Raw genomic sequence first — 26,429 nt, 5'->3', positions numbered from 1 at the left:
ATGAGTTACCAGTAATTTGTCCAATCTGATACTCATTTGGGGTGGTAAATTGCACTTCTTTCATATCTCCATAAAGGTCATCTGATAGATTCTCATTTCTTTATGGATCTGATGGAAAGTCTGCTTTTCTTCCTAGCTGTTGGAATCAAGACCAAATTTGATTGTGCAATGATCAGACCAAACACTGTGATTCATTTGGTTCTTGTTCCTCTGTTTCACCGATTCTCACCCATTTAATTCCTGAACGTGGGATGGTGAGAGCTCCTGGATCCACATCCCAGGGCTTTCCTGGGGAACATCTTCCCGCTGCAGGTTAGCGTTGGGTTTTAGAGGGTGGCATGGGGCTGGGCGATGAAATCCATCATTTCATCATGAAATTCAGGTGACATTTTTACTCGCCCGTCTGAAGTGCAGGATTTTTCCTTGTGTTCCTTCTCAAGGCACGTACCAGATAGCTCTCAACGGGGGTGGTGCCTCCACACAGAGGGTCTTTGGGGTGAGACCACGTTCTTCAGTGGCACAAACCCTCCGTCCTCCACTGTCTTCCCCCGATCTGGAGGAAAACAGCTCCAGGTTACTGTCCTGACTTGCTTATGCTGTATCTGGAGCGTGTAAGGTGTGGATTGTGTTTCTATTTTGAGTTCATAAAAAATGAATTTTCCACATTAAAATAACACTGTAAAAACACAGCTTCTCGCATCCACGCGTCCCCGGTGCAGTAAATTAGAAACAATTATTGATGTGTTACAAATTTACTATAATTGTAGATTGGTATTTGCGTGATAGCCAGTGCAAAGTAAAACTGGGCTCTACACCTCACTTTGTTTAGAGCTGTTCTATTTCTTTCTCTCAGTGCGTGACTAATGATTTATTTTTATTAAAGACAACATAAAATAATTTAATCCCCTTTTAAAAAACCTAATAAAATTTTAATGACTTTTTTCCCTGCTAGCCATGCAGGTGACTGCTGCGGGTCTGTACCATCCTTTTCCTGTCCCTCAGCTTCCCAGCTGCCTGCTGTTCTGCCCTTAATGGCTTAGCCCCATTCAAATAAAATGATGCAGTAAAAATAAATGAGAATGATTATTCCAAAGTTCTTCTTTTTTTAAAAAAATTACAAATCCACCAAATTTGATATCTCTTCCCGATCGTCTTATTTAAGGATACTTTGCTGGAAGAGTGCCCCGATGTTGGGGTGCTGGGTGTTACATATGCAGCGTCCCTTGAGTTACATATATTTCTCCAGTGAGGTTTGTTTTTTTACTCACTTATAACTTTCACAGTTTGCTCGGTAGAAGGTGTAAGACAGGTCAAAAAAATGTTCTGAATAATAGCAAATAAAAAAAGACCCAGTTCTCTGAATGCAGGAGTGTAACAAAGGGGCGGATTGACCAGGCTGTGGCTGTACTGAGCAACACCAGGCAATAAGCACTTGTTTGATGTTATTTCTGGAATTAAAATTTCGAGTAAATTGCTTTTTTCTTTTAACGCGGAAGATCTGGAGATGAGAACAGAGTCATGTTCTTAGGTCATCCTTGAAATTCATGCTGTACAAATAGCTGATGTAAAGTGCATAACCCAAGGAAAATGTTGTGGGGGAGAGCAGGGAAGAGGCTTGAATTAACTCAAAAGGTTTCTATTTTAACTTGAATAAAATATCTTTTTTTTTTCTGAAATTAAATGCTTAACTCTAAAGCCCAGATGTTCCTTTTATGTTGAAATACATTCAGTGAAGTTTTCAAAAGTCTTTTAAAACCAAAATAGATTAAAAATTCATGTGCGTATTAAAAAAAAAAATCCAAATCAAGGAATTGAAATAGTTGTTAGAAGGCATAAAAAATATTTTGAGGTAGTGTCTTGGCTGAAAACTTTCACTTGATATCTTGAAATGTCATTTTTGGCATCAGGGTATGTGGGATATTTAAGGAAAGTGTGATTTGCAGCAGGAAGTTGAAGACTGTAAGTGTGATAGTTTTCTTATTTTTGCTGAAAAAGTACTGAGTTTCAAATTTTATCGGCAAGCTCTAATTTGACAGTATTTTAAAAGTATGGATAGCCTATTGTAGATGTTCTTATTTTAACAGTCCCTACGTGTAAAGCAGTACCAATTGCTTGAATAGTCTTTGCTTAGGTTACAATTTAAAAAAAAAACAACCAACCATTAAATGGATAAAGTCATGAACATGAATTTCTGCGAAATATAGACAGATATGGAGCCCAATCTCTTTCTGTATTCATTTATCCCCCTGAAAAATGGTTATAACTGTTAATTTAAGCATGTGGCAGCGTGGTATATGCGTATAACAGCCTTCAGTGTTTTATGTGAATTAAATGTGAGTAACAAAACCCATGCAGATTTTCATTGCCTGAAAAGTGGAAAAGTCCAGTTTGTGTTTTCCAGTTCAGAACTAGGACCTCAGTGCAGATTGCCAGGGTGGCTTTGAGATTGCTGTTACTGGCACCGAAGAGCAGCGTTTTCTGTATGCACAGTAAACTCTCGACTAACTTTTCATCTTAAACTTACAGCTTCTTTCCTCAAACTTTCCTTAAACTTCCTTCCCTTTTCTGTCAGATTGGTAAATATGTTACAAAAAAAAAAAACAAAACCAAAAAACCCCCCAAAAAAACAACCTCAAAAAAGAGAAACGGATTTTTGGTACGGGGGGACAGAAGTGGTGCTGAGGTCTCTGTGTTTGTATATACACACACATACAGTCCCTATGAGCACTTAAATGAGAATATGAGATGGTTTATAACTTGAATTTAGAGGATTTGCACTCCTGTCCTTGTATGAGGAGAGACTCGTGAATAAACTCCTGTGATCTATTCCCACCTCTGCTTAGCAGTACTGATGTTGTATCTTCTTGGTACCAAATCCCTTGGGGGATATAATTACAAGAGGGTTTGGATTTGGTTTTTTTTTTTCATTCATTCATCATGTCTTCGTGTAGATATGATACAAGTTTTGCTGTCCTCTACAAACATCATTTAAAGGGTAGGCAGCTGCTGCTAACAGGATCTCCTCCCTCGCCCTACCTGTACATATATGTTAAATACAAAAAAACCCACAACAACAAAAAAACCCAAAAAAACCAAACCTACCTGTGAAAAGTATTAAAAATCCACCCTGCCTCTTTGAGCCAGGTCTGGTTATTTTTTTTATAACTTGATAAAAAAAACTTTATAGGTTTATATATATATATATTTTTATATATGTATAACATATATATATGTAAAATATATATTAAAAATAAAAATATTTTAAAAAGAAACTCAAAAAAATAACAGGTCCTATTATTTTTAATTACAAACAGCCCATGGCCGCTGTGTGTGGGGAGCAGCGGTGAAGGGGGATGTCACATGCGGTGTTTTGCCCTTAGTTGTTTTAAAACCCCATAACTAATTGGCTGTGTGCATGTTTTATATCTGGGCTGGGTTTTACCAGTCAAACTTGTACATGGACACCTACAGCAGGTGTGTTTCTACATTTTTGAAGACCGTTTGCTTTAGGAGTGGAAGGCTGGGCCCTACTGGCAAAATAATAATAATGTCACAGAACACACAGCTGGTTCGGGGTTGTAAAAAAAATGAGGAATTTGGGATGCTCGTTTTGGCTTCCTGAATGGGAACAGGAGGATCAGTTCCTCTCAGGTCTATATTCAGACTTCTGTTGATTGTACCGTTGTTTCCACATGGGGAAAATGAACCGGTGGGGTTTTACGCTGGTTTTGTAGAGAGGTAGGTGATTATTCACACCGCCACGAGAGTGGAGAGAGTAGCACTTCGCCAGGAGTTAATATAAACCACATCAGGCTCAAGTCAGAGCCTGTCAGACTCTGATGAAGATGGTTTAACCAGTGGTGGATTGATCTTGTGTAGTCATACGAAAGACTGAAGGATTTCAGACGTTACTTGCTGAGATAATTTCAGGTTATATGTCTCTCTATATTGTACTATTGCACTGTATATGTTTGCTATTCACTGCTAGCAACAATAAAAGTGAAATTGCTTTTGTCAGTGATAGCTCTACTAAGTTTTCTGAAAGCCAGCGTAAAACAGATGCTTAGTGGAGCTTCAGTCCCAACCTTGCTACTTTTCACCTCATCTTTTTGCTATTCTTTTCATAAGATGGCCCCGAGCGGGTCAGCTGCTGCCGCATCCACAGGCAGGAGGTCACAGTGCGTGTGGCTTCGCCTCCACGTTTTAGATACTCACTCAGTAAAGGAGATACAACTGCTTGGTAGTTTGAGTAGCTTTCTGGGCTCCATCAGCAGTGTCAGGTAGGATGCCCTCCTTTCCTGAGGGGGGTGGGGGGGTAGACACCCGTATATACGTAGACACGTACATAGTCACCTAAATACCCGTGCCTGAGCTTGGGGCTGACGGCAGCACCGGTTTCTCTGTACTAAATGGGTTGCAGTGGAAAAGAGGTGCCAGACTGCCATGCTCCACCGGGAGGATATGGATTCGGTGGAGGAACCACAAAGCAGGGTGTTTTGTAGGAGAGCTGAGCTTCTACAGACCCTCGGGTGCCAAAACGGTTAATTTAATAATAAACCGGGGAGTTTTCCGAATTGCTGTGTTTGGCTTAAGTACCAGAACTCAAAGCCTCTTAGGTTTCTTGGTGTATTTTTTTTTTCCCCAATCTTGCCCTTGGTACTTCTCTAGAGATGTTTACCTACCACCGGCCCTTGTTAGAAGAAGACAACGCACTTAATGCTTATAATACAAGAGTCAACATATAGAATAGACCAGGAGCCCAAATCCGCTCACTCTGACTATCAAGCGAAATAGTTGCGTCATCGTAATATAAATGTACACGGAATTATTCTCTCACGTTGTGTTTGCACATTATTTAGATCAGTGGCCTGTGACTAAGGATGCTAAACATGACCTCAGTGCAAATAATGGATCAGAACTTTGCAGCCAAAAGAGCTGAGACCATGGCTTAATATTTTCTTTCAACACATCATTACTCTGGAAATGCCATTGGGAAATTCCTTAATTCCCTCTGGTTTTGGATTGAGCACAATAAGTAAGAGGTAATGATATTTGTTGTTAATGATAGCAATGTTAATGACTTTTAATAATAATAGTTTAGGGATAATATAAGGAAACGCAAAGCTAGTATTCAGTGAACGTCATGCTTTTTACACAAAGCTATTCTTCATAAGCTGTTTAGATATTACAATGCTCTTAATGATCTCACAGTAAATTAATGCTGCTAATGTAGTTCACAGTTATATGCATAGAGACTGACCAAAAAAGATTTGCAATAAGGAAAAACAATAAATCGTTTTGATACCAATGGTGAAAAACCTGCTTTTTAGGTCTGGCATGGCCCATGAAATTGGACCTTCTTCATCATGTTTGCCCTCAGAGGGGATTAGGTGACTGTGGGCGCTCCATAAGGTGCATGTGCTAAATCAGGAGGCAGCCGATCACTTAAAGTATTGTTAAAAAATGTGTTTGATTTATTAATTTCTGTTGGCAGGCCAGCTTTCACATGGATTTGGTGAGCAACAACCAAACCCTCAAACTCTGTAAAGAGGTGCTGCTCTAAAAGGAATTTTACTACTTGAATCCGCAGTTCAGGCATTTCTGGGTTTTGCATGTAGACAGAACGCTTTTCCGTGAGGAATGGCATTAATATGAAGTTTCACTGTCTTTTTTTTTTTTTTCCTTTTCATTTCATCTCACTTTGTTGCAATGATCTAATAACTCATGTGTTGAAGCACCTTACTTAGCTTCTGCTCTTCCTGAGCCCATCGGTTTGTAGGTGTCAGGTTATCAGTGGTGGGTTGTCGCGTGTTTATGAGTTTAAATATTTCTGCTACTCGGGGCACGAGAGACAAAAGCAGTGAGACAGGAGAAAACGGAGGAAGGTATCGTACTGATCACTGCTACAAGACATAATTTCCAGGATTCTGAGGAAGTAGCCTATTCCAGTCTTGCGTGTTGCTGTTGACATTAGAGGATGGTTCAGGATGGTGTATTTTAAGGTGTGATTTTACTGTTAGTTGGGGTTTTTTTTTTCTCTCTCCTTCATCCCCTCTCATTTTATTCACGTTTCTTCCACGCCACCTTGGCCCTTTGTTCTGTGACACCTCTCAGCCATGGCCATCATGGCTCCTCCCACCCGCCCCGCAACCCCCATGCCATTGGACTCTCTGACTGACTCCTTTCCTTCCCCTCCAGCTGTCCCAAGTTCCAGTGTCCTCCCCTCTGCCCCTCGAGATGTGGTCCCTGTGTTGGTCTCCAGCCGATTTGTCCGTCTCAGCTGGCGTCCTCCTGCAGAAGCCCGAGGCAGCGTCCAGACCTACACCATCTTCTTCTCCAGGGATGGTGTCAACAGGTAGGTGCCAACCTCTGGTAAAGACCTAACCTCCACAGGTCTCCTCTGGATGGGGGGATAGTCAGTCCTAAGAGGGCCTGAAGTCTTTAAGGGTATCTTGCAAATGGTTCTCGATCTTATGATGTTCTCCCTGTGGTAAGTGTGAAGCTAGAAATGTCTTTGGTGTATTTTTGTAGCCATCATCTCCCCAGTTCTGTAACAGTGCTTGTTGTCTTGGTATGAAGGACCGTTTGCGTTGACAGTGATGTCTCTGGATCTTACCTCCTCCAGCTATTACTCAACTGTCGAACATCAATAAAGTATCATTAGCTCCATATTTACCTTTTATCTTCCTGCAAAGACCCTGGCTCAAATATTCTTTGCCTTGCCGGCGGAGATGAATGTTTTGAGCCCTGATCAGCTGGAGAGGAGGAGGACTGCTTCTAGAGCAGGGTAGGTGGCGTAGGACCTTGAAAACAGCCAGGAAGCGGGTTGTGAGGATTTTACGTGCTTGCAAATACCATGGACCAGCCTGGGCTGTTCTGGCCACGTGGATTATAGCTGCACAGCAGATAGGTCTTTTGTGATAATGGCATGATAGATGGTTTGGTGTTTGCATGATTCCTCATCATATGTGTTCATTTCACCCTGGAAAAGGTATTGCACATTGAGTTGGGTTTTATTTTCCTAACTTCATACATGGGTTTATGCCTGAGAAAAATCTTGTGGTTTTCTCTTGCGGTACATTGTTACGAAGAACTCACTTCAAGTGTCCTGTCCTGTATTCGCTGCGCTCACGATACGCTTCAGCTGCCAGCTGGTGACTAGTACTGGTGTGTGCGCTGATGGCAGCTCAGCTTCTGAGGGGACCTGGATAGAAATCTGTATTTAATTGAAAAACGAGTGGACATGGTTTGGAGTCATGAGAGCTAAAGAAGTGGGATCCCACAGTTACCAAAGCGAGCTCCCCTCTGCCGCAGCGTGGGCTTATCCTTCATCCAATGGGCTCAGTCTCACAGGCAAAATTTTCTGCCCCAGCCTGGACAGTTGCAAGCTCCTGATCTCAATCTCCAACAAGGTCCAGATTTCTTTTATAGCCACGTATCCATTTCTTCACCGAAAGGGGCTGTCAGGCACTGGCACATGCTGCCCAAGGAGGGGATGGAGTCACCATCCCTGGAGGGATTTAAAAGACATGTAGATGTGGCACTCAGGGCCATGGGTTAGTGGTGGGCTTGGCAGTGCTGGGTTAACAGTTGGACTTGATGACCTGAAGGTCTTTTCCAACCGAAATGATTCTATGTATAAGTTTTTTTAATTTGCTTCAATGCTTGTAGACGTTGGTAGCTACAGCAGTGGTACCTGCTGCAGGAGGCAGATGCTCCTAGTTATAGATGGGTATCCATCTGGTCCGGCTGAGCAGCCTGAAAGGACACAACACCCAAAGGGCTTGGGAGGAGCGTGAAACACTCTCTCCCTCCGTAAAAGAAAGCTCTGATAATCCAAGTTGGCATTTCTGAGGCCGGTGCCGGAGGCAAGCGTCTGCTGCAGCAGGGTGTCACGCGTGGGCTGGATGGCGCGTAGGCCAGTCTGTGGCAAAAACACAGGGTAGGAGCCAGGCTCGTTGAGTTGGTTTGCAGGTCAGACACGGGCATCTTGCCTTCCACACACCCCTCCAAGCCTGACCTGAGCGGGGAGGGAGAGACTGGAGCGGGGTGAGACAGGTGGTGGTGGTGGGGTGTCAGAGTTGGGAGCCGGTGCTGTGTTTGCTCGAGTCTCCAGCTGTGAGTAGCTTGTGTGAAACAAGAACAACCCCTCAGGAGAGCATCAGGAAGGGTCTATTGAAGGTTGGGAGATACGAGTTGGCCCTGGAAAAGTAACTGGAGCAGAAAGGGTGATGGAAGGGTTCCTCAGGAAGTGAGGATGCTCAGCGGCATCCTTACTGCACCAGCCTGGGTACCAAACCAGGGCTGAATCACAGATATTTTTGCACACGTGGGTCCTCCCGTTTGTCTTCAGCCATTGCCACCAGTGATAACGGAACAGGTTCCTGTGCTCTGCGTGAGGGTTCTCATCCCCTTCATAAAGTGCTTTGAGATTTTTGGGTGGGCATGAAATGCCTGTGACATGGCCATGCCGAGGGCGCTGGTGCAATCACATCTCCTTTATTTTATCTGGCTTAATAACATCAGAGCTGCCACACACAACTGGGTCGAGTCATCTTCTAACTCAGCCTTTTAGTTTAGCAATGAGGAGGAAATACTAATGTTGTTCTACAAGGCCTTTAGCGGTGTTTCTGAGATTAAAAAGGATGTAAAAAGAGCTCACCCCTCATTTCCTTACACATCCAAATAATTTTACTTCAAGAATTTCCGTGTTGTTGCTCAAAGTCCCGAGTGCCAGAAGCACACCTGAGTCCTGTTCCCAACAAGGTGTGCGGCTTCTTAAAGAGTCTCCTGCAGGAGACTGAGGGCTCTGTGTTCACAGAACTAAACACATAAATAGAATAAAAATTCCACTTACGCTCCCTCCAGCGAGAGACTCACAATACCACCTGTGATTGAAAACTTTGGAATGCTTTACCTGCCATCCTGCAAACTTTCAGCCCGACTAGGAGCTAAAATTAATGTCTAACTGGGAGCTAAAATGGAATTTGCGCATTGTTTCTTGTTTCCACGTTACACTTACAAAAGAGCTCTTTTTCTGTTTTCAGAAATAAATATCGGGTTTGACATTAACCTCAGGGATACAAAGGAATTGTCAGAGAAATTACTGTCAGTCTGGGGTGAGGCCGCCTTCCCAGGTTGGAGGGCAGGCAGTGTTCATGTGGCAGCTGGTGATATCACGGAGGCCAACGTGACACACAGGGCGCACGGCCGTGGCAGGGACCAGCCAGAAAAAAAGAGATGCTTTGAACTCTCTCGTAAGGGGTTTTCAGCCCAGCCCTATCAAAGAAACCCCTTTTGGAAGCGATTGCACTTCTGGCTTCTTGCCTTCTGATGGGATGCTCTTTAATCTCCCCGCTCGTTCAGCAAGGCATCCTGCGTGGGATCAAAGGGGTTTGCTTGCTGATAAGGATGATTGGGAAGAGCACTTACAAGTTAAAAGACGAAGGATAAAATGAACCTTAAATCTATTAGGAAATAAATAAACAGCCACACGATACACCTGTTCTCAGGAAAGTTTCTGATTGAGATAAAAGTTCAGATTTAAGAGTGACAGATTCTGTAACATTTCCTGGTGACAGCAGGCTGTTGGTGGAAAAAATGAGCTGAAATAGTGTTTCACGTATAGGACCTGTTAGTAGGTCCATGACTCTTAGTATGCATTTGATTGTGTTTATTTTCTGTTGAATAGAGTGAGCTATAATGGCACAATAGAAATTTAATGCATGCATTTTGATGGAGATTACTCTTCAAGGGATTGACACGTACGTGCATACAAAGACCATAAAAACCTGTCCTGCCACGCAGGAGAGGTGTTCCAGAAGGGAAAGGAGCTCGTTTAGCTACAAACTCACTGAAAAAAAAACCCCTATTTTGTATGCAAGTACTAAGGTCATATGAAAGATTAAAAAGACAGAGTTTACCAACGCCAGGGGTAAATCCCTGCCTGGCTGCTTTATTTCCCATTTTCCAGTGGGATGCTGCCCAGCTGCTGAGCTCTTGGGAGCAGGGCCATCCTTGGGGCAGCGAGGGCAGAGGTGCTGCTTCATCTCCGACATCTCTCACATCCACACGGTGATAAAACTTGTGTTTTTATTATTTATTTTAAAGCTAGAGGATGGTCTCCAGGTGGGAAGCGTTGGATCTGTCTCCATCTTTAGTCAACTTCCAACCCAACCCACAGAATTTATGCCTGGATGTTGCCCACGCTGAATTGCAAAACTGATTTATTTTGTTGTTATTGTTGTTGTTGTTGAGCAATTTTTTTTCCTGTTTGCAAAATGGGCCAGATTCAATGTTTCACTCCCCAGGCAGGTTGAAATGTTGCTCTGATGTTGCTGTTGAGATTTTCGTGGTGTGTGTTCCCTCCTCTCTTCCATCTCCACTGGTTGGCTTCTCGGTGCACAGCGTTGATTCACACCAGCGTTTGATATTTATATGGGAGCACATTAGTCACCACAAAGAAAGAGATGTTGTTTATTTTGGCTGATTTGCTCTTGATCTCTCTAAACCAAAAAAACCCCACAAACCTCCTCAAATTTAACCTCAAGACATGTTTAATTACCTGTGCATCATTTGAAATGAATTCAGCCTTCTCGGTGAGAATTTGCATCACTAAATTTAAAATTTAATTTACAATAAAAATTTCACTGTATTTATTTATAAATAATGAGAAACGTTTATGTGGTGATATATTTCTGTTTAGCAATATTAGACAAGGCACAAAGCCTAAAAATAGAGTTCAGGTTTTGATTGCACCTTTGAAATATGAAGTTGGCTTCAACAGCGGGTCCTGATTTGTAGCTGTCATTCTGTTTGAACCAACTGTTAGCAACCATTTTTCCCAATAAAGGAAATTAAATGCTCTGATCTTAAAAGGAGGGGAAAAAAAAAAAAAAGAAGAAGAAAATGACCCTGGAGATCAGCCACATTACAGCTGAATGTAAAACCCTTTGGTGAAGGACTCTTGCAAGGTTGGAGCCAGGTGTGGTTTTAGTGGAGCATTCACTAGAACTTGATTTTGGTACCAAATAAATGCAAATAAATGTCACAACGAGCTCACAGATCTCCCACTTTAGCTCCCTGCATGTTGCAGCATGAAGAAATGAATCGGGGGACCACTTAATTGAATACAAAAACTTATATTTGATTAAAGCCTAGCTTCCGAATTCAGCTGAAGTTCTAAAATATCATTCCCAGATGATCTATTTACATTCGTTTTGAGGTTTGCTTATTATAATCAAGAACTTCGTGTTTTTTGGTGGGAGAATGAGAATGGGAGATAAAAAAAAGAGTTCAAGGTAGTAGAAGTCCATCCATTTTAAAATTAATAGTATTCATTTCACAGCAAGGAGCATTAACATGACTTGTCTTACTTGAAGTAACTAATTGGGTGTTTGAAACATTATAAAAGCATTTGTTACACACCTGAGAGATATATGGGAACTGTAATTATCTTTTTTTTTTTTTTTTTTTACATACTGATATTGTAATGTAACACGATCTTCAGTCACTGGAAACTACATGTCAAAGCCTCCATTTTACGGGAAAGTGAACAACTTTAGTCAAGGTCTTTTATTTTTAGATTGTAACTTATGGCCAAGATGGGTTTGAAAAAGAAAAGCCCAAACGTAAAGAGTGCCTGTTTCAAGGATGTTTGGTGTTTTTTAGAGTATTCCTGTGCTGTGGTAGCAACTGAAGTGTGTTAACCCCTCGCTGGTAAGCGGGAGCAGGCGATGGACTTGTGGACATGGGTGATGCTCATCTCATGGACATGGGTGATGCTCCTTTCGCCTAACTTCAGCCTGAGTGCACTGGAGCTCGGGGGTGAGAGGCAGCCCCCTGCTTTACAGCACCCATCTGTGTGGTTTCGGTACTTATTTCACAAAGACGAGTGTGGGGTTGCTGTAGTCATAAGGAGTTTTTTCCTCTTCACTAGCTGGAGGCTTTGCGGTGTCGCAGAAGACGTCCCTGCCAGGTGATGTTAGCAGGCGTCTCGTTTAAACAAAAGGGATTGTGGATAACTGGCTAGCTGAAAAGGGTCACATAGACATAGTCCAGCTGGCTGGACAAAAATGCACATCGCTCTCAGCTTATCTGAAGTAAAGCAAAATACACTGTCCTTGGCTGTTCTTGTTACACAATAACAGGAAGATTTTGGTGGGAAAAGAATGTTGCAGGTGGGAACAGATAACTACAGAAGAGAAACAAGGGGCGGGCTTGGTATTTAGGCAACTAACCAATAATGAGCTTAACTTTTGTAATATGTATGAGCTAATTATAACAAGGCATAAAAGGTGACTGTAAGGTACAATAAACGAAGTCTGCTGATCACTCATATTGAGCGACTGTGTCTTCCCTCCGTCGCGACAAATGGCGCCCGAACAGGGACCCTAGAGAGGGCTGAACCTGCGAGCCACGGTTCGACGGAGATTCGGGTACCGGTCCTGAAAGCAGCGCAGGAGGCGGAAGGGCACAGTCCCCGCGCCCGGGAGCACCTACAGAGGGTCCCGCCGGCCACGCGTCGCCGAAGTCTCGCAAAGGCTACAACAGCGCTGACGACGGTATGGAGAGACAAGCGACGTATGATTTGCTCAAAGGCTTTTTAGAAAAGCGGAGCATTCGGGGCATAGATTGTAAAAAGGAATTACCAGGGTTATTAGCTTATGGGGTAGCGAGGGGTCATTTTGGGAATCCAGATACAGTTTTCGAGCATGCAGAGTGGCGTAATTATGGGGACACGCTGTTTGCCGAAGTAATAGCCGACAATGAAACTGCCAAAAAACTGATGAAACCGTGGCAGGCTGGCACTAATGCCCTTTTGCAACATCGAGCCGAACAGAGAGCGGCTGCTGCTGCCTCTGGGCGGCTGGGAGTTGCAAGCGGGACTGCAGTAGCCGCACGGCAGGGGGAATCGGCTTCCCCCCCCCGATTGCCCGCTGCCTCCCTCGGTGCGTACGCTGACGGTTCAGCAGGGGGCTGCGGGAAGCTGGGACCAGTCGCCCTTCCCGTCGCCGCCCTCGTTGAATCCCTCAGCCCCCCCCCCCCGTCGGGGAATGATGACGTAAATGAGGACATAGACCGTTAAAACCCCGTAGAGAGTAGGGAATGTACGAATCCTTCTGCAGAATGCCTTCAGGGTGCCCAAAATAGGCAAAAGGTCTGGAAGCAGATAGCAGACAGTGCTATGCTTGAGGGTGAACGCGATTTTGCCGCGGGAATCGTGCATGAGGCTTTCCCGGTCACGTATTCACAGCCAGATGCGCAGGGGAATATCACGGTTTCTCTCACTAACTTAGATTGGAAATTATTAACTCAGCTACGGGCTACGGTGAGTGAGTCAGGTTTAAAAGGGGAACCCACCAGGCAAATGTTAGATTATCTTTGGGGAACTAATACCTTACTCCCGAGTGACGTACGCAGTATAATGAAGTTAATCTTGAGCCAACATCAGCAGCTTCTGTTTAACGCTCATTGGCAGGCTGCTTGTCAGGAATCGGTAGCAGTGGTTAGACAGCCAGGGGACCCACTGCATGGGGTTACTTTACAGGAGCTGATGGGTTTAGGACCCTATTTTAGAACCGAAGCGCAGGCACTGATGGGACCGGATAAGGCAAAGGAAGCGATGAGGCTAGCTAGACTAGCGCTTGACCGTATAAAGGAGCCCGGGGGAATCCCTTCATATATGGGAATCAAGCAGGGAAGAGAGGAGCCATTTGGGTTATTTATTGATCGGGTAGCAAACGCCATACAGGCGGCTGGGGTGCAAGACTATCTCAAAGGCTCCATTTTAAAGCAGTGTGCCATACAGAATTGTAACCCAGCCACACGTAACATCCTAGCTACGCTACCAGGGACATGGACCATAGAAGAAGCTTTGGAAAGAATGGCACAAGTGCCAGTCGGGCCCCAGGCTATGTTAGTCGAGGCAATAAAAGAACTAGGGAGTGCTTTAAAAGAGCAGGCGCAGTCTACCCAGAGTCAGGTCTTAGCAGCCCTTGCTCCTTTGCAAGCCTTTGCTGGGCGATCAAATGACCGCGGCCCATCTCGTCTACGGTGCTTCCGTTGCGGTGCCACCGGACACGTGAGACGGGACTGCAATGTCAACTCCGTATGGTGCCGAAACTGCCGCTCGGACCCTCACAATGAAGCTGCTTGTCGTCGATCGGGAAACGGGCAACCCAGCGGGAAGAGCCGCCCCGCGCTGACACAAAAAGCGGCTGCCTGCCCAGCAGCACAAAATCCTTTCCTCTCCGACCTGCAACCAGCGGAAGCCTCGGCTTGGACCTGGCAACAACAGTAGATTGTACCCTCTTGGACTCAAAGCCTACAAAACTTGCTACTGGCATACAAGGCCCAGTTTGTATACGCGGACAAGCTGTTGGAGCATTACTCATCGGGCGTTCATCAGCCACCATGTTGGGACTCAATGTTTTGGTGGGACTGATTGATGAGGACTTTCACGGAGAAATTCATATTATGGCTCAGACGCTGTTTCCCCCACTCTTTATACCTAAAGGGACCAAGATAGCCCAGCTGATTCCACTACCGCATCTTGCAGGCACCCTCCAACCACTGCAAGAACAACCTCGAGGACAAGGTAACTTTGGGTCTACAGGGCAAATGGCTTTATTGACTATTGGCTTGCAACAACGACCACGGCGATCGGTCACAGTGCAGTATGGAGACCAGACTCTCTCGATTACTGCGCTGTTGGATACTGGCGCTGATGTCTCTATAATCAGTGCACAGAAATGGCCGGCGCATTGGCCAACCTGTACGACCAATGCTACAGTTGCAGGAGTGGGGGGATTGACCCTCGCTCGCAAATCCCCCCTTCTGCGATGGACTATAGCTGACAAAGTTATAAATTGTTGTGTCTCGATTATTCCACTGCCTGAGGGGGTGCATGCTTTGATTGGCCGCGATATCTTGGCCCAAATGGGGATGGTCCTCACTTCAGACCTCCCTTTCTAGGGGCGGCCATTGCTTGGACTTTCCCGATCCCACTCCGATGGAAGACAGAGGAACCAGTGTGGATAGAGCAGTGGTCGTTAAAAAGGGAAAGTCTAGAACAGGCGCATGAACTGGTTAAAGAGCAGTATCAACAAGGTCATTTGCGTCTGTCAACGAGCCCCTGGAATACCCCCATCTTTGTTATCAAGAAAAAGTCTGGAAAATATCGATTGCTTCATGATCTGCGAGCGGTAAACAAACAGATGCATGATATGGGGGCCTTACAACCCGGATTACCCAACCCAGCTATGATACCGGAAGGGTGGCATTTACTCATTGTAGATTTGAAAGACTGCTTTTTCACAATTGCTTTACATGAAGATGATCAGCGCAGATTTGCCTTTACCTTACCCGCGATCAACCGGGAGGGACCGGACCAACGCTTTGAATGGACGGTCCTCCCACAAGGAATGAGAAATTCGCCCACCTTGTGTCAACTCTATGTTGCTGCCACACTACAACCTTTGCGACAACGCTGGGCTAAGACTTTAATCTACCATTATATGGATGACATCTTGTTAGCCCAGCCAACACCCTTCTCTTTACGACAAAAACAGGTTTTAACTGAACAACTCAAGCTTAGGGGATTGGTAGTAGCACCCGAAAAGGTGCAAGAATCAAGCCCCTGGAAGTATCTGGGGTGGCGCATCACTGATACAACAATTCAGCCTCAAAAGTTGTCACTCCTTTTGGATATCCAAACCCTTCACGACGCCCAACGACTGCTCGGTGATCTGCAATGGCTCCGGCCTGTAGTGGGCATCCCCAATGAACTGTTAAATCAACTACGCCCCCTGTTGAGAGGGACAGATCCTTCAACCCCAGTACAGCTTACTGAACAGCAAGAACAAACGTTACAACAAATAGCTTCAATGGTGACTGCGCGCTCCACGCATCGGCGTGTTGTAGGGTTTGACTATCTTGTGTGGCACTCAGTACCTCATGGGTGCTCTAACACAGCAAAAAATAAAAACGGGGGAGAAAGGGGAGTACTCCACCATCGTATTGGAATGGATAGCTCCCCCACTGCAACCACGACGCACAATACAAGACAAGATCTCGACGCTGACGGAGCTGATCAAGAAAGGTCGCTGTCGTATTTTACAGGTGGATGGCACTCCTCCTGGCACGATATGGGTGCCGATGAGACAGATCGACTTGGAGTGGTACTTGCAGAACTCCGAGGAACTGCAGGCTGCATTACTCCACGATGGAGCAGCAATAATAGTGAAACCACTCCCATCGCCCATCCTGTCGTGGATGGAGAACATGGGCTGGATTGTTAAGCCGAAGCGATCCAGCCAGCCTATCCCACACGCTCTCACGGCCTTTACTGATGCGGGTCGACGCTCTAGGACCGCTGCCATAACATGGAAAGATGAGCAAGGGTGGCAACACCAAATTCTACAAGCGCAGCCAAAGGATTCTCTACAGACGCTAGAACTCTATGCAGTGGTCTGGACATTTATTAGATGGAGAGATGTCCCACTGAACGTAGTCACAGATTCTCTCTATGTTGCCGGCATAGTCAGCCGGATTGAAGATGCAAGCGTGCGTGAATTAAAGAATCAACGCTTGACAGAACTACTTGTGAGCTTGCAGCTTGCAATCGCACAGAGATCGGAATCGTATGCGGTGATCCATATCCGAAGCCACCAGTGGGAAGAAGGCCTCGGAGAGGGCAATGCTCGAGCTGATCGTCTCGTCGCAATCACTACTGAACCCCCATTAGCACCACACTGTCGAGCCCGAGAAGCCCATTCGATCTTCCATCAAAATGCGAAGGGATTGGCACGAACCTACAAACTGTCTATGGAGGAGGCTCGGGCCATTGTGAAGGCTTGCCCTATATGTAGTCACCATAACTCAGGCTTAGGGCTCGGTTGCGGGGTCAACCCGCGAGGACTACAGTCTAATGATGTTTGGCAGATGTATGTTACTCATGTTCCTGCATTCGGTCGATTGAAATATGTGCATGTTACTATAGACACCTATAGCCATATGTTATGGGCCACACCACAGCCCGGGGAAAAGGTCCGGGACGTGCGCCGGCATTTAACTAGTTGCTTTGCTGTTTTAGGGGTGCCTATTACTATTAAAACTGATAACGGTCCTGCATATGGTAGCGGACTACTCAAACGCTTTATGCAAATGTGGAATATTAAACATGTTACTGCAATCCCTCATTCTCCAACTGGACAAGCAATTGTAGAGTGGGCTAACGGGACGCTAAAACGCTATATAGAAAAGTTCAAAGAGATTCAGGATGTAAGAGAAAGGGTGGTGAAAGCCCTTTTTGTGCTTAATCATTTGTGTGTGTTTGGGGACAGTAATGAGCCGCCTATAATAAGGCACCACGCTGGCTCAGAACCCCCCAGGCCACCACACATGAAAGTACTGTATAAGGATGCAAAAACAGGACAATGGGTAGGTCCTGTGGAGGTGATTTATGTGGGGCGTGGTTATGTCTGTATTTCTACCAATTCAGGCACTATTTGGGTTCCCAGCCATTGGGTAAAACCTGCTGTAGAGCACACTGGAGGAGCTCGATGTGAGAACGCTGCTTTGCCAGCACTTTGCGATGGGCCCTGTTCTGGAATCTATTCGACATCTGTTCCAATCCCACACACAGAGGACCATGCATGAAAAACTCGAACTTTTGACAGCAAAGATACAATCTCATAGCAAACGGGATTATTATTATTCTTTTTTTTTGATCATTATGGTAATAGTTTTAGTAGTGCTTAGATATGTAGTTTTCTTGTGTTAAAACGCTGTTATTGAAGATTGTCAACCAAGCCTATGTCGCCCAAAATAAAAATGGGGGAATTGTGGATAACTGGCTAGCTGAAAAGGGTCACATAGACATAGTCCAGCTGGCTGGACAAAAATGCACATCGCTCTCAGCTTATCTGAAGTAAAGCAAAATACACTGTCTTTGGCTGTCCTTGTTACACAATAACAGGAAGATTTTGGTGGGAAAAGAATGTTGCAGGTGGGAACAGATAACTACAGAAGAGAAACAAGGGGCGGGCTTGGTATTTAGGCAACTAACCAATAATGAGCTTAACTTTTGTAATATGTATGAGCTAATTATAAGAAGGCATAAAAGGTGACTGTAAGGTACAATAAACGAAGTCTGCTGATCACTCATATTGAGCGACTGTGTCTTCCCTCCGTCGCGACAAGGGATAATTTTTTTTCTCACGTCTCATCATTACGCTGCCCCGGGATACACAGGAACGGTGGAGTTGGGGGAGGTTTGTCAGTCTGAAGGCGACAGACCCATCTGGGTGTCTACGATCGTCTGGGTGCCCAAATTCCAGAAACCTGTGAGCAGGAGCTCTGTGCCAGGAGAGTAACCAGGTACTTCTGTCCCGTGCCAGGAGAAGAACCAGCTAATTCTGTCCTGGGTCACTTATTACTCTAAATGTCTGTGACAGGTTGGAAGATGGGGCTATGGGGGCTGCTGACTGTTCTCGCATCTCAGCCTGCCCAGGGGGAACCCTCAGCCCTTTCCTTTTTTGCTTTGTTGCTCTAAGTCTCAGTTCTGGGGTGTTTGCCCGATTCTTATTCATTCTTTACTTGGGGAAAATCTAGAAAAAAATTTTATACAATCCATTTCTTATTTTTTTTAAAGTTACAAACAATATCTTGCACTGCCCTGTGGGCTTCTGGTGTTGCATCTGGAAGATGCTCTGGATCTGATAGCTGGAAAACCCAAGCTATAGGAAGTAAAACCTATAAAGGTTTAATGTGCTCAGTGCTCTCCTGAGGTGTGTGGAGGGGACACACTGGGTGACCAAGGACGGGGAGATTTCCCGCTGTGATTTTTTGGCACGGGCTGGGGACAGGCCAAGAGCTTGTGCTGGTCAACTCTGCTTCCAAACTGGAAACCATGAAATTACCAGAGCGCAGGGCTGGGATTTGAGCTAATTAGCTTTGGAAATGATGTGTGGATAAGATGGGGTGGGCTGCAGGCACCTCCAGCCGCTGCCAGCCCAGCTCTTTCCAGTGGGAGCAGCCAGCAGAGTTTTACCTGGACTTACATTTACCTAGGAATGGACTGGCCCATCCATGCAGGTGATAAGAGCTCCTTGGGTTCATCAGCTTGAGAGCATTGATGTACCTGGGTGGTTATACAGTTCCTGGTTATACATATATATACAGAGATATACATGTATGTATCTATATACAGAGAAGTGTCCTGGGAGATGGGCTTTAGTCCCACCATTGACATCCAGTGGAAGATGAACACTGAAGCTGCTGAGATTGCATTTGCAGATGAGTGCATTGGAGTAAAATCCAAGGACTTGCTTGGATGTTTCCAGGCGGCTGAGGCTGGGGGGTGACACAGCAAAGGCGGGTCTGTAAAGAGGAACGGCACCCCTGGGTCTCCTCGTGCCTCTGTGGCAGGGCTGGAGTTTTTCCATTGCTCCGCACCCTCAGCATCCGATACCAAAGGGGCTGTGTCCGAATTTCATTCCTCATCATAGCCCTTCACACCTGCGTCCCAAACGACACGAGACGAGAGAGTTGTGCTAGTTCAGTCCCTTTAGTCTAAAAAGCGCATTTGATTCCTCTCGGGAAGTCACTCACCAGCAATACGAGTGCCAAGGGCACCAGAGACCTGTACTTTTTTTTTTTTTTTTTTCTTCTTTCTTTCTTACCAGATAATGGGAAAAGACTTCCTGAAAGAATGCTGCAAACCTTTGCACCTTTCCAGACTTGCATATACATATCACCACAGGTACCCCCGTCACAGAGAAGTGTTATATGAGATCTGACTGGAGTTTTATCATGTCATCTTTTCATTCTCTTGCTTCTTTACTGCTCTTGTGGCGTTGAAAGGCGGTCTTGTTGCTTCTTCGCTGTTACCAAAAAAAGATATATACAGTGAGAGAAGTGGCTGACAGTCCCCTCATCTTGCAGGTGGGAAGACACGGGGCAGAGTATGTTTTCTCTCTTAGGGCTGTGGGTTCCTGCTTCTTCTTAAAGGGTTTAAGAGCATATCCTAGCTGTTCTGTTCAGCTGTCACTGGCCATCCGCAGCCCCACTGCCTTCAGAGGCAATCCAATGGTTACAAATCCATTGGAGCCACTCTCAGTGCAACTGGGTACCCACTTGGACAGCTTGCAAACAGAAACCAGGGGTAAGAGGCAAGAGAATAAAATTAGCAGAGTTGGGAAGAGCAAAGGCTTTGCCTGCCAGCATCCTCACCAGGGAGCAGCAGCCCCCCAAGAGAAACTTTTCTGCTCGAATAAAGGCATGAAACTCCCCTTGGCTCCCTTAAGGGACGATCCGAGCGTTTATCCCCAGGGAACAGTCACCCAAGCCTTGTTCAGTCAATCCTCGGAGGGCTGGAGCGACGGTGGAGCGCGATGCTTAGAGGACAGGACCGATCTCTTGTTTGATAAATTTCATTTTGAGGAAACATTCCCCAAAGGACCAATAATCCCCATTCTCTGAATTGCTGCTATGGCTATTGCAGCGCTGTGTGAAGTTTAACAATTAGTTGATTCAGTCTTAAATGATTTTTGGGGTTGGTTTTTTTTTTCCTGCAGCATGAAATTTACCTTTTTGTTGTTGTGATTTTTTCAGGGGGCTCCTAGTAAAGGAGAAGAGCGAGGCACACCACCCATAGTAAATCAGTTACAAAAACAATTTTACCTACTTCTGCTTGCAGATTGTCCGTGAAATGACTGTGATTTCGCCCAATTTAAACCCTGCTTTACTGTTTAGGGATTGTGTTTTTCCAGGATAATCGCACATTAATGACTTTAGGTCCGTATCTTTCTCACCAATCATTTTTCTGGCAAAACTTTGTGTGACCCAAGGCTGGGGAAGCCAGTGCCAGGGTGCAGGTCACCCTTCAGCCCTGGCTGCTCGTGGTGCCAGGAAAAATTAACCCGGCTCTTGCCCTGATGGGAGGATGATGTCCCGGTGTCCTGTTTTTTTCTGGGATAGGGTTAATTTTCTTCTTAGCTGGTGCAGTGCCATGGTTTGGATTTGGTGGGAGAACAGGGCTGATAACGCGCTGATGATTTTTAATTGCTGCTTCGTGATGTTTCTACTAAGTCAAGGATTTTGCAGCTTCTGGGGCCCTGCAAGCAAGAAGGCTGGAGGGGTGCAAGAAATTGGGAGGGGATGGATATTCCATCCCATAGGATGCGTATGATTCTGGGGAAAGAAGGAGGAAGGGGGGATACTTAGAATGATGATGTTTGTCTTCCCAAGTCCCCGTTAGGTGTGATGGAGCCCTGCTCTCCTGGGGGGGGAGGCTGAACCTGCCTGCAGTGGGAAGTGCTCGATGAATTCCTGGGTTTGCTTTGCTCGTGTGTGCAGCTTTTGCTTTACCTATTAAACTGGGTTTATCTCACCCGACGAGGTTTCTCACTTTTACCCTTCCAATTCTCTCCTGCATCCCAAAAGCTACGTGTGCATCTCCCTTTCTGTATCAGAGATGTGTTCCTTTATTGAATAGCCATTTCCTTCCATCTCTTTCCTTTTTTTGTTGTATTAAGGAAGACAAAGGACCAATATACCGTATAACTTATGAAGTGCTAAAATACAAGTCGTCTTTGTAGTGCTTGCAGCATTCCCAGCGGGCTCCATTACTTGAATTAGGCTTTTTAAAATTTAAAAAAAAAAAAAAAAAAAAAAAGCCCTATAGACAAACAAGCCTCAAACTTCAGTTTGAGAGCAGGTTACCAGCTGCATAAATAAATAATGCTTTAAGATCCAAATGCATTTTAAAGTGATTTTTTTTTTTTAAATTTTTTTTTTTTAGGGAACGGGCAGTCAACACATCTCAGTCTGGGACTCTGCAACTTACTGTGGGAAACCTGAAGCCTGAGGAGACTTACACCTTCCGAGTAGTGGCGTACAACGAGTGGGGACCAGGAGAGAGCTCGCAGCCCGTCAAGGTCGCCACACAGCCAGAGCGTGAGTGTGTGCTGGAGCGGGGCTGGGCACGGGTGGCACCAACAGCTCTAGTGAAAAACTGCAGCTCTCCTCATGTGCTGCTTCAAGGGTTTTATACAGCTCCTCTTAGAAAATATGGCCCAGTCCTTACGTATGGTAAATAAGACCTTTCCTCAGTGTGTAAAATTTCTGGCAGAGCACTGAGCTGCTCAACAGCAGCGTATTGCTGGGTTGTGTCACGGCTTTGATCGCACGTCCCATCTTCTACAATGTGACAGCATAAGTGATCTCAAAAGCTGTGCTACGGTACATAAGGAGTTGGGGTTTTTACAAGGAAACACGATAAACTCGCTGAAAAACACAAAATCTTTCTGCTGGAGTAAACGTTTTGGCTTATCGGTGTTTGAAAGCAAGGTTTTCTGTTAGTTGATGCTTAGCAGTAAGTGTGTTTTATAAATCTCTGGAGCAGGTGGAACCTTTCGGCAGACACTTTTCTCTTTCTCTATGGCTCATTTTATTGTAAGTACTTGCACACATGTCTGCTCTCCAGAAAGAAGAGACATTTTTTCCGGTTGAGTTTGTCCTACTGCAGCTTTTCTTGCTTGGAAGGTCCAAGAAGGACTGTTGCAGGGAGAGGTTTGAAACATTGTTTGAGCCCTTCCATGGCAAAGGTAATAATTCAGAGGGACTGGTCTTTAAAATGAGGTTGGTATCTAGTCCTTAGCACTGAGTTGGGTGCTGGGTCTGATACCAATGGGCACTGGACCGCTTTGGTGAACCATCTCGGGGGGAGTGGGATGCTGAGTTGCTTTTATGCTCCATGCAGTAAGGCAGGAGTGTACCGCTGCACAGAAACTGTTTTACATCGCCACGTGTTGCCACGTAGAGAGATTTTATCTGAAAGACAGTGTTTGTCTGAAACCCCCTTGTTCTGTGAACACCCTGAAATGTGTTCTCGGTTCATTGCCATAGGCGACTTGTGGCTGGGAGCAGGTAGAGGAGGTGGGAATGGCTCTGCATGGGTGGTGGAGGAGAAGAAGAGCTTGGAAGCAAATTCTGTGCATAAGGCGAGCCTCTGCAGGTGGCTTTAGGTGGCCTTTGAACTGCTTGGTTCCTTAACAGCTAAGCTGAGCCGCAGGCAAAGTGTCTATTAGTTCCAGCGAGAGCATGTGCGATGTCCCCTGACCAGGCAAGGGGTGTTGTGAACAAGTGGAAAAGGGACCTTTCAACTAACCTCACTCTGTGATACTGTTGTCTAGAGCTTTGTTTATCACAAAACACGAATTTCACTCCCTGTTGTTACTTCCCAAACCCCCGAGAGTTGTGATGCTGGTGAAAGTATCACCTGAGATGTGTCGCTTTCTGGTTTTTTCAACAGCTTTGCACATTAGGTACGTCTTCAAATCCTGCTCTGAGGTTGCTCTGCCACTTACTTGCAGTTACCGTGTGCAAACATAAGCAAGGTTCTATCCCAGCCCTTTTTGGGGAAATAATCCTTGAAAGTCAGTTTAGGAATCAGAGCCTTTTGAGATTAAGGCACCAAGGATCCACCCAGCAGTATCATTTACCTATTAGCAATTTACCTCTGCTTAGATGCATGCGCGCACATGTGCATATACGCGTTGCTGCGTCTGTTTGTATTTTAGATATGTAATATAAACAACATACAGCTAGATTTACAGAAGTAAAATAACATTTCAGTTGGGAAAATGCCTTCCCAGTGAAAAGCAGGCATGGCTACCCTCTGCTGTCACCCTCTGAAGCTGCCACAGCACAGAGTTCCCAGCTCTGTTGAAGGCGCAGTGTAGACATTTAGAATATCTTTCCTATTTAATATTGTTAAGATTTCTCTAAAGCATCAAATTTGAGCCTGGAGAAAGTATTGCTTTCCATTTTTCCTTTCGCTTTTTCGTGTTGACCAAACTATCTTATCATTGCGAAACAACTCTCTCAGGTCCTGGGAGGCAGTCAGCCTCTACGCTGCTGTCTTTTACAACATGCTGAAACTCTTGTACAATAAATTACATGGCTGCTCATAAATTGAATTTCCATGTTATTTGAAAATATCAGCAGTATTATGCAACCTGGCATTGTTAAAGAAGAAAAAGCTGATGAAAAAGGACATCTGAAATTCATGTCCGTCAGCTCCCGTTTCTACAAGTGCATCCATGTGCTCCGTAATCAGTTTAAAAGATCACCAGAACAAGTTCCAGCTTTTTGAAATAATCATCCAGAATATATGGGCTGGATTGATATGAAGGGGTTTGTCCCCAGATTACCACTCCCTCCCCTTCTTTTCTTTTTTTAAACCGCAACCTCTTTTTCTCTGCCTTTATGGTATATAATTTCACTACAGTATTATCAGTCCAGATTTAAATCCCTGCCCGCTTAAGCCATGTCTAATCTTTTCATACCACATGTGGAGACTTTGTGAGGTATTATTTGGGCTCCTCAAGATTCTGTTAAAGCAGCTTGGTAGTAGAGAATAAAGAAAAGCATCTATCCTCGCAAGGAGGATTGGAATTGTCCATCCCAGCTTTGAAAGCAGTTCCCTGCTGGGGTACCGGCTCGCTGCTTTTCACACCCCTTCGGAATTAAAACCAGTTTCCTAATAAATCCATGTCTCCCTGATGTGTGTATTAGTTGGTGGAGGAGAAGATGAATAGGAAGGCACGTTGGTGTGCCCCAAAGAAACTTGACGGCATCACTCCAGCCTCACAAAGCCACCTCTCATCATCCCCCTTCAATTTAGCGTGCGCCGACATCTCAACTTCTACCCGAGCATCTTTAAGGGCTTTGTAAGAGATCGTTAATTACTGCATCCTCAGGTAGGGAGGTACTATTATATCTACTTAAGAGAAGCTCAGCTGTGTCCCCGTATGTCTGCCCCCTCCTGTGCTCTGCTGCCCGGAGCAAATCCTGGACCCCCCGAGGTGGGGAGCAGCTGGGAAGAGCTGTGCTCCCCACCCCACCGTCCTGAAAAGGGGAATTCTGAGACAGAAATGCAGGGATTTGGGATGGATTTGTCTAGTGAGCGAGGCATTTTGCAGTAGCTAGAGGGTGACCTTACTTGTGCAGGAGACTTGGGTGACTTTGGTCACCAAGGTTCACACCTTGCCTAGACGCTTCTGTCATTACTTTCAGTTCCTGTTAGAGACTGGTGCACCTAACCTCAGAAATAAGTCCTTTTGTCATTTTTTTTTTTTTTAATCACTGACTGGCTGCACCTGAATTTTCTTGCTAAGACAGCTAGAAACAAAACTACCAGCAGGACTGCATTCAAGTTCAATTGCACCAGAAGCTGTTAAAGTTTTTGGGTTTGGTGGTAGGTTGGGTGGGTTTGGTTTTGGGTTTTTTTGCAACAAGTTTTTCAGTGGAGACAATATTCTTTGAAGTTACTGCACAGGGAACGTTACAAAGATACAGACAAAATTTCAACTGTAGCCTCTTTTAACATACATTTCTTAGATAAATGTCAAAACCACATAGAAAATTAAAAGGCTATTAAAATTAATGCAATGAAATTTCACATGAAAAAGCGAGGGAAGGCAGGGCTGTCTTTAAAGTCCATATAGATGACAATTTTTTTAAGGAATGATCAGTTCCATATATGTTGATCCACACAAATGAAGTTTGCGGAATAAACATGTGCTGGCGTAATTTAATTTTTTGAAGACCCTGCATCCCTTTTAGACACCGATGTAGAGACAGCACCAGATCGTCACCTCTCAGGGCTGGTGAGGGTCCCCAGGAAGGGCTGGCCCCCGCTGCTGGTGGATGCTGAGGATTTCAGAGGGCACCGGAGCCACCTTTGCTCTCTGCTCACCTCTCCTGGGTACCGGTTTCAGTCACAGTGATGATGACATTGTTGCTATAAATGATGCTAAATGATCTCGTGATAGTCAGGGTCTGGCTGAAAGGAAAGCCCTGCGATGGGATTTGGGCAGGTCCCGCAGGTCATCTCGAAAACCTTCCACCAAAGTGGGTGTGATCAGGTTTTTGGGAACAGGGAGATGAGAATCCCTTCTCCAGTGCAAAATGGCCATGGATCTGGGTGGAGAAAAAACTGAGCTTGTGTTTAAGAAGTGGGGAGGGCTGGAGGCAAGGCTGTCTGGCTTTGGGCAGGTCATTGAAGCCTCCTGGTTTCTTCATCCCCAGAACAGAAATAAGCAATGTTGACCAAAGAGGCAGTGGGAGCCGATTGACTTTTCCTCCTTCCTTCCTCATGCCCAGCTACAGGTCTAGCCGCACTGCTTAAACAAGATCCCTCGTGGCAGGGATTTCCCTTTCCATCATGAACTGTTGTTAACCAAAATGAATAATTTTTACAGACCTGCCGCTGGTGCCATCTAACGAGGGAGTCATGGGCTCCATCAGGAGCCTTCTCTGCCGCAGCCCATCCTGCAGCAGCTGTCACAGTGATGGACGGAGGACACGGTGCTCCTGTTCTCCACCCGTCACTTTACAACAACGTGACATATATTATTTTA

The 26,429-nt window shown here is 45.2% G+C and overlaps 1 protein-coding gene across 1 annotated transcript in view; it reads left to right on the top strand.

Annotated features, from left to right (window-relative positions):
• Window positions 1-14,415: 14,415 nt before the first annotated feature.
• LOC119140924 (netrin receptor DCC-like) overlaps window positions 14,416-26,429 on the top strand; it is a 156,821-nt gene continuing 144,807 nt past the window's right edge. The window contains exons 1-4 of the mRNA XM_037372586.1: window positions 14,416-14,599; window positions 14,902-15,890; window positions 15,976-16,946; window positions 21,806-21,960. Coding sequence (XP_037228483.1) covers window positions 14,416-14,599; window positions 14,902-15,890; window positions 15,976-16,946; window positions 21,806-21,960 — 2,299 coding nt within the window. The remainder of the gene's footprint in view (window positions 14,600-14,901; window positions 15,891-15,975; window positions 16,947-21,805; window positions 21,961-26,429) is intronic.

The sequence above is a fragment of the Falco rusticolus genome, chromosome W, assembly GCF_015220075.1.
Source record: "Falco rusticolus isolate bFalRus1 chromosome W, bFalRus1.pri, whole genome shotgun sequence".
Classification (NCBI taxonomy): Eukaryota; Metazoa; Chordata; class Aves; order Falconiformes; family Falconidae; genus Falco; species Falco rusticolus.
The sequence above is the reverse complement of the archived record's forward strand: the minus strand, read 5'-3'. Positions and strand labels throughout refer to the sequence as shown.